The sequence below is a fragment of the Ipomoea triloba genome, chromosome 10 (assembly GCF_003576645.1).
Source record: "Ipomoea triloba cultivar NCNSP0323 chromosome 10, ASM357664v1".
NCBI classification, from domain to species: domain Eukaryota; kingdom Viridiplantae; phylum Streptophyta; class Magnoliopsida; order Solanales; family Convolvulaceae; genus Ipomoea; species Ipomoea triloba.
The window spans coordinates 24,390,199-24,403,306 of NC_044925.1; the positions used below are offsets into that span (position 1 = coordinate 24,390,199).

Consider the following 13,108-nt stretch of genomic DNA (forward strand, 5'->3'; position numbering starts at 1 on the left):
AAGAAAGCTACACATGCTAAAACTCTTGTGGACGAAAAGCATACACTTGGACATTATGTAAAATATTATAGTTTTGATTTTCAATCTTTTTAGGTGTATTTAAAAAAAGTCAAAATTATGTGCAGCACTATAATATTTAGGGTGTGTTTGATTCGCACATGAGAATCGGAATCAGAATGAGTATCAAATACTTGGTAATGGTAATGAGTTTTGTTGAAACTATTTTGCATGTTTGGTAGCAGGGTGGAATGAATGAGTATTAATAGTTGAGGAAGAGGAGGAGGAAGGGAAATGAAACCCTTATTTTATTAAGGAATAGGTTTTTCAATTAATGGGGTAATCAAAACTCATAGTAGTGTTCTAAAAACCTATCAACCAAACAATAACAATGACTTTGATATCAATTCTTGATAGCTAAACCTGTCAACCAAACACACCCTTAGTATAGTTTTTGTCTCGTATTAATTTATTTTAATGTAATTCATTGCTCTTGTTCGGGGATTGACCTTCTTTGGTAAATGACAGATTCATCAAAATTTTAACAAATTCACCATTTTCGGTCAAAACGCTAAAAACTTTGTTTGATTTCTTAATGGCAAAAACTTGTGTGAGCCCATCTCACCATGAGACGGGTCGGGTCGGGTCAATATGCAACTGTAACACTTATATGCACAAATTTCATACTTATATGCTCAAATGTAATACTAATCAGGAATAAAATTTTTTGTTACTTATAAGGGTAAATGTAATACTTTTAAGGGAAAATACAATACTTTTACATTTCAATTTAAAAGCATTACTTTTTTCCTCAAAAGTATTATATTTTCCCTTATAAGTAAGGGGCACTTGTCAACATTACTTATTATGAAAAATGTATTACTTTTTCTCTTATAAGTAACAAAAATTGTATTCTTGATTAGTGTTATATTTGAGCATATAAGTATGATATTTGCATATATAAGTATGACATTTGCATGGTGCTTTGACCCGACTCGACCCGTCTCACGAATAAGGATCCGTGAGACGGTCTCACACAAGTGTGGCCCTTAAAATGGTTTGCTCCAAACTACTTAAATCCCAAACGTTGTTGTTAGCAACATTTGGAGTTTGGCATTTTGGAGATGATAAATCTTTCTCCCAAACTCCAACCACTAAATAGAAAGAAAAAAAAATTAATTCCATGGATTTAAGAGCCTAAAGGCTCCTTTAATAAAAGACCCTTAGGCTCCTCTTCCCTTGTCCATCTTGACAAGGAATGAAAATGAACGGATGCTAAACTCCCTCTTCTAAAATATTTGTAATTTTAGAAAGACGTCGCAATCTAGTTGACTGGAAAGAAAGGTTTCGAAAAGAAGTAATCAAAAGGAAAGGGTTTAGAAGAAGACTTCGGGAAGGACTTAGATAAAAAAGAAGTTAAAGGGGATCGGAATAGAAGGAAAGACATTCAAACAAGATCTCCAATTCATTGATGATGGAAGGGTATTCATTACTATATTCATTACTATATTCCAAGCATGTAGCAGATTAATTGAAGAACGTTTACGGAAGATCATCCTCAGAAGAGGTTCATTCAAAGAATGACAAAAAGATCAGAGTCATTAGACAATTGCAACTTGTCTGACACCTAAGAGTTTATGGAGAAGACAAAATGGTGATAAGCAAGAGCAACTTTTTTTTCACATTTAGAACATTTATACACAGATAAGGTAACGGGTATTACCCTATAGATATATCTCGTACAAGTTAAGGGTATGTGGATTTTAGGGGATTATGACAGCTTGTTTCAGCTAGCATCTGTTAATTTACAACGGATAGATTCAAATTTCAAGTCGGTGTTCATCCCTGCTCATCTATAAAAGAGGATCCCAAGTCTTGAAAAAATTAGTTGGATGATACTATGCTATTGTGAATTTATGTGATCAAGTGCAAGTGTTCAAAGCATTCAAGTTGCATTCAGACTTTAAGGCTGAAAAGGAATCAAATCGATTTCTGAATGTTCAACACCCATATATCAACTTACAACCATCTTCTGCCAGAAAGAGTTGTGTGATCAACCTAGCAAGGCGACTTGGTGGACGACACTTGGTTGGTGTTGATTAGATAGTGAAGGATAAGGCGACTTAGTGTGTGACCCTTTTATCACTTTGTATTTGTAACAATACTTAGTGGACCCCCTTGGAGTCTTAATCATCAAAAGTTTTTAAGTTTGATCCTCTGTAAGAACTGTCTATTAGCCTTCTTAGTTTGATCCGATTAACTATATGCAGCCTAAGTTAGGTGGACTTTACCCAAAGGCTATATATGGAGTGGGAGTAGGAAAGGGGCAGCTGCCCCTGCCCCCACTGTAGAACCGTCCCTGATCTCTCCAAACTTCTTTCTTCATCTTATTGGTTCACAAGCAAAGGAGTCTCCTTTAATGGCTTTTGAGCTGGCATAGCACAACCAGTTACATGTACATCTATATATCAAAACTACACTACCATATGGTACAGTTGAAAAGGAAGAGAATAAACAGGTGAAAGTTTCTTATATTGTGAAACACTATATGATCTACCAATAAATATAAATTCCTTCTTAACAGATCAATTTTCCAGCTAGCTAGCTACTCCATGAACCTGCAAGTTCATAGCCAAAACTAGCAGCTAGAATCAACTTTGCATCTATAGGCGCTAGCCCGGTGAAATATTCATGCAAGTTGCATTATGCTACGGGACTAAAATTACAAAGACGACACAATACACAAACCTATTGGTGGTGATGATGCTCGATGAGAGGATAAGGCGTTGTTAACATCTGCTGTTGTCTCGACTCGTTGTCATGTCCATGGCTGCTGCATAACGAACAAGTCAATAATTGGCGTGTTCTTCACGATTGCATTGCCAGCTGCCACAGATTTCCAGCTATCAGACACAAAGGATAGGGAAATGTTGGAAACATTCAAAGAACGAGACTAATCTGAACAACGTTGAACTAAAATGTTTTTGTTATGAAACATTCTTGAAAATAATTGATAGGGACAGGACAGTGGTTGAGCATAAGTCAGTCTAGAGGAAAGCTAAGGCCAGAACCAAAGAATCTGAACAACGTTGTACTAAAATGTTTTTGTTATGAAACATTCTTGAAAACAATTGATAGGGACATGAGTGGTTAATTGGACAGGGAAAAGCAAGAAGCAAATAGATCAGATTGGCGAAATTTGAAACCAATAACATCACAGACGCAAGCTTGTGAAACACACTCCAGGAAAATCGAGAGCAAAAGTAATCTAATCACAAAAATCGAGAGCAAATTGCAGGCCCAGGAATGAAGAATAAATTAACTTAAAGCTATAAACCATCTTAACGATAAAGAAAGCAAAGACGTTTATTAAAATAAACCAGTAGGGCTTACTGGCTTCTATTTAGCACCAGGGCCACTTGGCATCCCTCCAAGTGAAGCAATGTGTTCTTGAATTTGAGTCTCGAGAAGATCTGTTGGACCGGCTTTCTTCAGCTTCTTGATGGGTACGAGAGTTAAAGGAAAATTCTTGACAACAATGAAGCTTTTCATCACGAGCTAGAGCTTCTCCTCTATATCCGGGATTGTAATAGCGTGGATGCTGTACGAATGATAAACCTTTCCACCAAAGTTTGAGAGCCTAGGATTCCACAAATAAAATAGGATCACAAATCGAATGAAAATCTTTACATTTGCACTTTTACCACAAAACCTTTAGCTTCTCCATAAGACAGTTCGCTATTTTAGTATTTTCACATTATCAGTATCTGAGGTTGCTAAAACCGAGATATAAATAAACCACGAAATCTCAATATCATGTAATAGTAAGCAGTCCTATAACAGATGGTAGTATTATGAGTTTATGACTATTTCAAGTGACCGAATATTTCTAACCAACACAAAGTAGAAAAAGTTACCTGCCAATATATCCAAAAAGCAACCTTATGAGGCATCAGCCAGAAGTATAGTGTGTGATCCATCAGTGTAGAAGACGAGACTCTTTTGGCCACCAATGAAGCCGTGAAATAGTCACCATGTGTAGGATGATTAACTGAAACTGTTACCAAAATATTCTCTCCCGGTGCATTAGCTTTGATCCTCCAACTCCCGAGCATATCCTGATATCAATTCCCATAAAAATGATGAAAAACGAAAGATCAGTACTGAAGAAACAAAGTTTTACACCGATGAAAAAGGCAAAGTCTGGCCTACAAATGAAATTCCAAATGGACTATCAGAAAACACAATAACCGAATAAAGAAACCATTGGTCACACTATAGACTATATGCTATCAGTCCCCATTACCAAAGCATTCAGATAGAAAGATATCCAAGGCACAAGATAAAATTTGTTGATCTATCTAAAGCCATTTTTAAAGCTTTTTTTTTTTTTTTTTTAATGTTTATTGTTTTCAACTTTGGTGGTTCAAAGACGAGAAAACAAAATTGAAAGGTCATGGTGATTGCAAACACATACATTAAAAGGACTAACGTGTAGAGCTTTTGCAACCATATCAGAATCTGGGTTGAACAAGAACGATATTCTTTCCCCCCACGGTGTATTTGTAACCTGAAAAACGAACCCTGTCAGCAACACCTAATTAAGCGCTTGCTTATGAAATTATCTTCTCTAATCCAAAAATACAAAGTTCACGTCACCAGAGTTAAAAGAACAGCATCGATTAATTAATTAGTTCCCTGAAGTTTTACATAACACCATTACTTATGGAGAAACAGAATGTCCAAAAATGTTTCCTATTGTCGATTCCTCGAGTACAAGCTGGCGATGAACAATAAACAACATTCGGATTATCTGAAGAATCACTCACCTCAGCAATGCATTTCTTCAAATGCTGTGAGGAACCTTCAACATCATAGCAATAGTACACACTCAAGGGATTTTGCTCATAGCCAACACTTGGGGGTATTGTCAACAAGAAACTGGAGAGACAACATAAAATCATTATTCCATTAACTAAGAACAGTGGACACAGAATTATAAGCTAATGGTGTGAGATGAACAGTGCAGTGCCATGTTCATCTCATGCCATTTTGGTGTGTTGTTTTTCTTTTCATTTTGCCCATTACTTTTATTTCTAATTCCTTTTATGTCTTTTATTTAATTTTAATATATTTGTATATTTAGTTAAATTGTTAAATATAAATTTTATATTATTAAAAATAAATTATATCATTTGAAAGATCTAATATTACATAGATTAATTAAAAATGAAACCACATAAAACATAATTTTAACAAAATTATAACAAATTAAATCTAAAATTACTATAAACATACTTATTCAATAACACCCTCATTTCCTCCCAAATTATCAAAATATTGGCTAAACTGACTAATTGATTCTACTCCTCTCAATGGTTGACTAACCCTCTTTACATGAATTCGTAATTGTGTATTTCTGACCCACTCACGCTTTATTAGAATATGTGAAAACGATAAGGTAATTCTCAAAAACGAATGTTCTATGATATATTATTGTGGAATAAAATAATATTTACATTATAATTATATTTTATATTAAAATATTTAAAGTTATAATAAAAAGTCTAAATTCATGAGAAAACAAATTATTTTAATTGGGAAATAAATTTTGTGTAATGGGTTAAAATAGAAATGAAAGGGAAGTGCGCAAAGAAATCTTACACGGGGCCATTGGTACCGGAAAAGCTGCGAGCTTGGGAAGCAGAGAGGCGGTCAGGCGGCGCGTGATGCGCGTGGTCGAGGTCAATAAGCGCGTAACGGACAGAATATTGGAAAGAATGGTGGAGGGGGCAGCGGCGCTGGTGCCATACGGTGCCTTGGTATAGCGAAACTGAGGCGTCTTGGGCGGCGCGGCGAAAGGGGAGGAGGAAAGACAGGGCGAGGGAAGTGATGGAGTTGTAAAGCAAAGAGCAGAGAAGATAGAGAAGCTCCATCGCCGTAAGCAATTGCCGATTTTCTGATTTAAATCGTGAGGGAGCTTTCCGTATTTCCCACTACACATATGACATAACAGTACTGAATTGAAAAACTGCTTTACAAATGGATAATCCAAATTTGAGGCTTTGAGCTCCATGCCTCTCTGTCATCACTTGTACTGACTTGGCTCAATTTCACACACATCTAAAACCATAAAATTGAAAGAGAAAATCAATAACACTTATGATAGATCACGGATTTTTGACCTCATTAAATAAAGATTCGACCCGTTTCGGGGTTGACTCTACTGAGGCAGGCTTCGCCATCATCCATGTGAAAGTGTTTTCCGAAAAACCGAGTGCCACTAGACTATAAAGTCTTTGGCGCAAGTTTTTGTGTATAATTTAAAAAGAGTACTATTTTTCAAAGATATACTATGCTCTATAACTATGTTTGACAGATCTAGCTGAAAAGTTTGTTGAATGCTGAAAAATAGCTGAAAACTGACAAATTATAAGTTATAAGTTGAAGACTAGAGAGCTGTTAAATTATACTTAAAAGTTTTTGATAAAATTAACTTTTTGATAAACTAATAAACACAAAGTGTCAATATCGCCTCCAAAGTGCACTTAAAAGTGTTTGATAAAATTACACCCCTGTGTTTGTGTAAAGAACAAAATTAATATTGAATGCACCCGGTTGCACCCCCACAGGGGTGGGTTTGGGCCTCATTGGAGGCGATATTGACACTTTGTATTTCATTTTGTTGAAAAAGTAGCTATGAACAGATACTACATTATAACAGAGTCAATACTACTAAAAAAAAAACAATCAATTCAAGAAAAAAATACATTTTAAAATTAAAACGCAGATCCGATGTTTTGAATTTTAATTATTATGGCATCACCAACCCTCTCCTTATATCATTTTTTTTGTGCATATATTTCCTATGCATCATCTATAATCCACACCCTTATTTTTCTCTAACCCTTCTTCCTTTTCTTTATCTTGAGGTTGTTGTTGATGGTTTTGTGACCAAATGGTAGTCAACTAGCGAGCCAATCACTACCAGAAAAGTTTAGGGCCTGTTTATTAACTGAAAACTGTTTTCTGTTTTCTGTTTTTCAATTTTTCAGTTTTCATTATCTGTTTTCTGTTTAGAAAACTTGTTTACTAACACTTATTTTTTCAAGTTAACGTTATAAAATTAACAATAAGTTTAATTTCGAGTTATTTTTAGACCTTATATTTAAAATATTTTAAAATATATTTGGTTTAAATAGAATAAATATATATTTTACTTTGAAGTCCAATATATGTAAAAAAAAATTTTACATTTGATATCCGGACCAAATTTATAAATGTATATAACATAAATAAAAATATATTTGAACCAATAACCTATTAAGTTCACACAAAATTTAGTTTAGATAATATTAATATTTTTTGAGTTAATATTTAAAATATGTTTGCATATATTCATTTGAATGACATGTATGTAATATATCATTTTTATTTTGAATTCTAATATAGTAATATATGTGTGAAATTTCGATATCTGATATTTGGACCAAAACCAATAATCAATTGAGTTCAATTAAAATATAAAGTGTGGTATAGATTTCAATTTTTAATTTAGATAATGTGAATGATGTATAATTTTAAGCATAATCAAATAAGTTATGTTTAAATAAATAATGTAAATAAAAAAGATAGAATATGATGATAAGTAAAAGAAGATAATAATAAATGTAATTATAGTAATGAATAAATATGTAAGTAGATAATGGTGAGAATGTGGTTATAATGACATATAGTCTAATAGATGATAGTTGATTCTGTTTTCTATTTAGAAAACAGTTTTTTATAGTGTTTCAGTTTTATAGAAAACTGAAAAATTATTTCCTGTTTTTAAAATGAAAAACTGTGCTAGTAAACATGTTTTTTGTTTTCTGTTTTCCAATTTTCAAAATTTCCAGAAAATTAGAGAAAATTTCCGGTTAGTAAACGCACCCTAGTTTTTATTTATCAAGAGATCACTCAAAATGCCCTCCAAAATTCTCGTGTTTATTCTTCCAATGTCCCCCCTATCTCACTTTTTCTCATCTTCTTATAGCATAAGATAGAGTCAGACATATGTTAGAAGAAAAGTGATATGCTCTTGGCACGTATGGGTAACTAATGTTATATTTAATGGGATTAAAGACTTTAATTAATGGGAAATAATTGATCGATAATAAAGGGGTAATAAATGCACAATAATTGCGTAATAAATTACAGGTTATGGAGGGATAGTTGAAGAGCCGATTGGTCACGTTTCGAGTGCTGACTGTCGAGTCCGAGGCCCGACTGCCTATTAGGTGGTACTGACGGGGTACTCATGTTGGGTAACTATCATAAGTCCCTCACTTTTATGTGTCTTGTGAAGCATGATGCAGGAAAGTACATTATCATGTCTTAAAAATCAACTTCCAAATCAAAATTTGTCGACTCCTTTTATAGGACTATGGCTAACTAAACTGAGTACCACCTTATGACTTTTGCACACTTCGATATTTTACAAAGAGGCGTGATTGACCGAGTGCCGACTCCTCTTTTAGGACTCCGTCCAACCAACCGACCACAACCTTATGACTTCGTATTTTTCATACTCCTTTTTCAAGGAGGCACGCTTGACCGAGTACCGACTCATTTTCCATGACTCCGCCCAACCAAACTGACCACCACCTTATGACTTCGCATTTTCCATACTCCTTTTTCAAGGAGGCACGGTTGACCGAGTGCCAACTCTTTTTACAGGACTCTGGCTAACCAAACCAACTATCACTTTATGACTTCGCATTTTTCATACTCTTTTTTCAAGGAGGTACGGTTCACTGAGTGCCGAATCTTTTTCAAGAAGGCACGATTAACAACTTTTCAGTTTTCAGTTTATAACTGTTTAACTTTCAACTGTTTTTTCAGTTAGGTTTGACAAACATAGCCTTATTTTTTAAATGTGTAATTCATTTAAAATATTTTCCTGTGTTTCTAAACAAACCTCAGTCCTGATTTAATTTCTAAAAATATAAGATTTTAACACGTTTGATTATTAGACATAATTTTGCAATTAATTTTTATCAAATTATCAAGAATCGTGAACTTTATGTTTTTCAAATTCTTAAATATCGTGAAATTATAAATGACAACTACGCTAAGGTTTTGACTTTTGATGTCATATTCTTTTATTATCATAAATAAAGTAATACAAAGTAGAGTTGATTGTCACAAAGCAAACTGTTTGTTAGGTTTTTCTGGCCACCAAAAAACCCCAAGCCAAGAAAACGCTTCAACACTTCCATGATTCCCTGCAGCCCACTGTATTATAAACCCCTACGCCCTTCTCTCGTGTAAGTCCACGTAGACGACATTTAAACCTTACTGGACAACTATACCCTTCAAAAATAGCACTATTCGGGATAATTCCGGCCAAGCAAATCAAATTGTTGATTTGGTAACAGTTACATGTTCGACTTCTAGTGAGAGCGACTTATTAACCTTCTTGATTTGAATTGATCAACTATGATAAATTAAGCTGATTTACCTCATTGTGATTATTTGACGATTATGGCCACAAAAATAGATTTACCCAATACGCGCATTCGGATAGTAACAAAAGTTTTTTCTCGTCACAAACTGAAGGTGGCATTGGAAACATGAATGGGAAAAAAACACATGACGATGAAATGCGTGAATTAGATTCCTTGTGCGTGGATGAAGATTAGGGTTTGATAGTGGTTATGTGCGGCTAGCAATTTACTTACGTAGTGATTCTAAGTGTGGACTTAGTGGTCCTGTGAGCTTAAAATTAATCTGTAAATATGAAATTATCTAAATAATTTTTTTTTAAAAAAAATAACACTAGTCATCTCGATGTGCAACGTGTCGAGACATTATTGGAAGAGTAACACGAAGAGAAACGAACGAGTTGTAGGAGATCCGGGCGAAGAAATCGAAGCAGAAGCTCGATGCAGCTGAAAGTGAGGCTCTACCATTCTCAATTAAAACGCCGAATTCAACATTCAAACGAAAGATTTCTGCTTCCATTTCTTGGTGTTTCCGTCCCCCAATTTTCTGTCTAAAACTACGCCCCTTTGTCCCTCTCTTTATATGCCCATTTCTTCTTCAGTGTAACCCTCTGCGCTTCTGCAATTCCTCTTCATACAAAGCTCGCCTTGAGCATTCAAGAATCGAGAAGAAGGGGAAGAAGAAGCAGAAGAAGTTTTGGGCGAAATGGCTGCTATCGTTCAAGGGATTGGGGCCGTTGCTGCTGTTTCTTCAGCCAATTCTTTTGATTCCAAGAAACCCCGCGTCTTTACTCGCAGATCTTTCCCAGGTTTGGGGGTTTTTCCGATCTCAATTCGTTGTCTTTCCTTGGATTCACTATGGGTTTTGATTTGTTTTGTTTAAAGTTGTTATCTTGCTTAGTTTGCAAAATGCTACCTTTGTTTTTGTGTTTATTATTTTATCAAACTGGAATCTCTGAATTGGCGGTTTATTGCTTGATTCTAATGCATTTAGTTGTTTGTGATTGGTGTAGAGAGGAAAGGTAGGTTTTTTGTGGTTAGCTCTGGAAGAAAATTCAGCTGTGATCTGAGCAGTAATGGGAGAAGAACACAACAGTTAATTGCTAATGCAGTAGCAGTGAGTTTTTTTTTTTTTTTTTTTTTTTTTTGATCTCATTTTCCATTTCCTTAATCTTTGAGCAGTATTGACCTTTATTTACTTGTGCAAATTCATTCCTTTTGTAGACAAAGCAGGATGGTGCAGCAACTTCAACATCCTCTAAGCCAGGGTATGAATTGTGTGATTTATTAGCTTTTTGCTTACCTTTTCTGGAGTGATGAAGTTAATATTTTGTGTCAATGTGTATTGGTTAATTATCTGATATTCTGATAATTATAATCTACTTTGCTGTTAACAATATCATTCCGAAATGACATAAAAATAAAAGGCTAATAATCATCCTATAATGGCTTGACCTTTGGTTGTTTTCCCTGCTGTGTTAAGATTATCACTCATCATAGCTCATACAAAGGCCCACTGGAATTGTTCTGTACGTCTTAGGGATGGGAATTGTGTGATTTATTAGCTTTTTTGCTTATGGATTTAGTTAGGTTGAAGTTGAGGAATATGGCAATAGAATATGATTCTTCAGTTTAGTCAACACGTGCGAACCAAGAATCCAAGATTTATACTATTCCGTGTTTAATCTTGCAAGCCACTTATGCTGTGTCATGCCAAAGGACAAGAGGCTTGCCTATATTTTGATCTATTGTATATCAGAATATGATAAATAGAAATTTGTTCTTCAGTTTAGATGGCGTGAGCTAAGTGTCATATTTAAATTTGTAAATCTCTTATGTTGCCCAAAGGCGAAATTCCCTCGCCCCAGGTCCTCAACACCTCGACCTGACAGGATAGTGGAGGGGTAAATCACGGTGAGTCAACTGCCCATTAGATGGGAGGACCAGTGCCTGGTGCCCACAACGAGCCATAAATCTGTTATGTTGTGTTGTCTTAAAGAAGCATACATAGTTGTTTGGAAGGTTTTTTTTACCCTTGTTTCATTAGTCAGTATTCGAGATATTGCTTCCATGGGTAATTGTTTTATGTGCATTATGCATTTAGATTATCCCTGTTGAGACTTGGATGTTGAATATACGACTAATAAAACTAAATCCCGCATTTTTGTAGACATGAAGTTTTGCTATTTGAAGCCCTGTGCGAAGGCCTTGATGAAGAGATGGCCAGAGATCCAAGTGTTTGTGTGATGGGTGAAGATGTGGGTCACTATGGAGGTTCATACAAAGTTACGAAAGGCTTGGCTGAAAAGTATGGAGATCTAAGGGTCCTCGACACCCCGATTGCAGAGAATGCGTTCACTGGCATGGGCATCGGAGCTGCCATGACTGGTCTGCGTCCCGTCATCGAGGGTATGAACATGGGATTTCTCCTTTTGGCTTTTAACCAGATTTCGAACAACTGTGGGATGCTCCATTACACGTCTGGCGGCCAATTCAAGATACCCGTTGTAATTCGGGGACCAGGTGGAGTTGGTAGGCAGCTCGGGGCAGAGCATTCGCAGCGTCTCGAGTCATATTTCCAGTCAATCCCCGGGATCCAAATGGTGGCGTGCTCAACCCCCTACAACGCCAAGGGCTTGATGAAGGCCGCCATTAGAAGCGAGAACCCCGTGATTCTCTTCGAGCACGTTTTGCTCTACAATCTCAAGGAGAGAATTCCGGACGAAGAATACGTCCTGAATCTCGAAGAGGCCGAGATGGTAAGGCAAGGCGAGCACGTCACGATTCTAACCTATTCCAGGATGAGGTATCACGTTATGCAGGCCGTCAAGACCTTGGTGAACAACGGCTACGACCCTGAAGTCATCGACATCAGGTCGCTCAAACCCTTCGACCTTCACACCATCGGGAACTCAATCAAGAAGACTCACCGGGTGCTCATCGTCGAGGAGTGCATGCGCACCGGAGGGATTGGCGCTAGCTTAACTGCTGCCATCACCGAAAACTTCAACGACTACTTAGACGCCCCCATCGTGTGTTTGTCATCCCAAGACGTGCCGACTCCATACGCAGGGACATTGGAGAATTGGACCATTGTCCAACCTGCACAGATTGTTACTGCAGTCGAACAGCTTTGCCAGTAATTTATTAGTAGTAATAACTAATTGATGTTCCATCACTATGTTTGTTATTTCGGGTTGTTATATCAACAATTTGTTTTGTTAAGAGTGTTTTGTTTTGTTCCATCACTATGATTGTTTTGTTTTGTTATATCATAATTGATGTTCTTGGAACTTCATTGTTTTGTTGCACCAGAATGGTGTTTAGTTTTGTTGTGCATGGAACAATTGAACACAGTTGAATAAGGAATTTTGGATAATTTCTTTGTTTGTTTGTTTGTTTTTTTTTTGCTGCATTAACATATACCCATTATCCGTTAGGCTTTTTTTGAGTACTATTAATTCTGTTATATGTAATGTCTGTCTATATATACTTTTTTTTTCGAAAAGGTTTATATATATTTTTTCAACCTACTGAAACTCAAAAAGTCAATATTACCTCCACTAAAGTTCAAACCTATGATCTTCTATTTGGGAGTCACTTCATGTTGCTTGACCACAAATCTT

The 13,108-nt window shown here is 35.8% G+C and overlaps 2 protein-coding genes across 4 annotated transcripts; one reads left to right on the plus strand and one right to left on the minus strand.

Moving 5' to 3' along the window:
* Nucleotides 1-2,362: 2,362 nt before the first annotated feature.
* On the minus strand, nucleotides 2,363-6,100 carry LOC116031649. Of its 3 annotated transcripts, XR_004100631.1 has the most exons (7): nucleotides 5,662-6,099; nucleotides 4,827-4,938; nucleotides 4,475-4,567; nucleotides 3,915-4,115; nucleotides 3,391-3,637; nucleotides 2,746-2,883; nucleotides 2,396-2,615 (listed from the first exon to the last, which is right to left on the minus strand). XR_004100631.1 is itself a non-coding variant. In XM_031273912.1 (6 exons), exons 1-5 carry the CDS (start codon nucleotides 5,931-5,933, stop codon nucleotides 3,401-3,403), a joined length of 915 nt encoding a protein of 304 aa, XP_031129772.1. In that variant the 5' UTR covers nucleotides 5,934-6,100; the 3' UTR covers nucleotides 2,363-2,900; nucleotides 3,391-3,400. The 3 variants fall into 3 exon arrangements, 2 of the variants coding, with proteins under 2 accessions (XP_031129772.1, XP_031129771.1); XM_031273912.1 differs by having other exon boundaries at nucleotides 2,363-2,900; nucleotides 5,662-6,100; XM_031273911.1 differs by having other exon boundaries at nucleotides 2,363-2,883.
* Nucleotides 6,101-9,914: 3,814 nt separating this feature from the next.
* On the plus strand, nucleotides 9,915-12,871 carry LOC116032624 (pyruvate dehydrogenase E1 component subunit beta-3, chloroplastic-like). The gene is made up of 4 exons (XM_031275286.1): nucleotides 9,915-10,291; nucleotides 10,496-10,599; nucleotides 10,707-10,750; nucleotides 11,653-12,871. Exons 1-4 carry the CDS (start codon nucleotides 10,189-10,191, stop codon nucleotides 12,623-12,625), a joined length of 1,224 nt encoding a protein of 407 aa, XP_031131146.1. The 5' UTR covers nucleotides 9,915-10,188; the 3' UTR covers nucleotides 12,626-12,871.
* The last annotated feature ends 237 nt before the right edge of the window (nucleotides 12,872-13,108 follow it).

Bases quoted from the DNA above. Each gene is read 5' to 3' on its own strand.
- LOC116031649 (XM_031273912.1), bottom strand. From the start codon at position 5,933: ATGGAGCTTCTCTATCTTCTCTGCTCTTTGCTTTACAACTCCATCACT. The intron at 4,939-5,661 runs GTAAGATTTCTT...TTGTCTCTCCAG, and splicing joins TCCGGTACCAATGGCCCCGT to TTTCTTGTTGACAATACCCC. The intron at 4,116-4,474 runs GTATGTGTTTGC...AATTGATATCAG, and splicing joins TACACGTTAGTCCTTTTAAT to GATATGCTCGGGAGTTGGAG.
- LOC116032624 (XM_031275286.1), top strand. From the start codon at position 10,189: ATGGCTGCTATCGTTCAAGGGATTGGGGCCGTTGCTGCTGTTTCTTCA. The intron at 10,292-10,495 runs GTTTGGGGGTTT...TGATTGGTGTAG, and splicing joins TACTCGCAGATCTTTCCCAG to AGAGGAAAGGTAGGTTTTTT. The intron at 10,600-10,706 runs GTGAGTTTTTTT...TTCCTTTTGTAG, and splicing joins TAATTGCTAATGCAGTAGCA to ACAAAGCAGGATGGTGCAGC.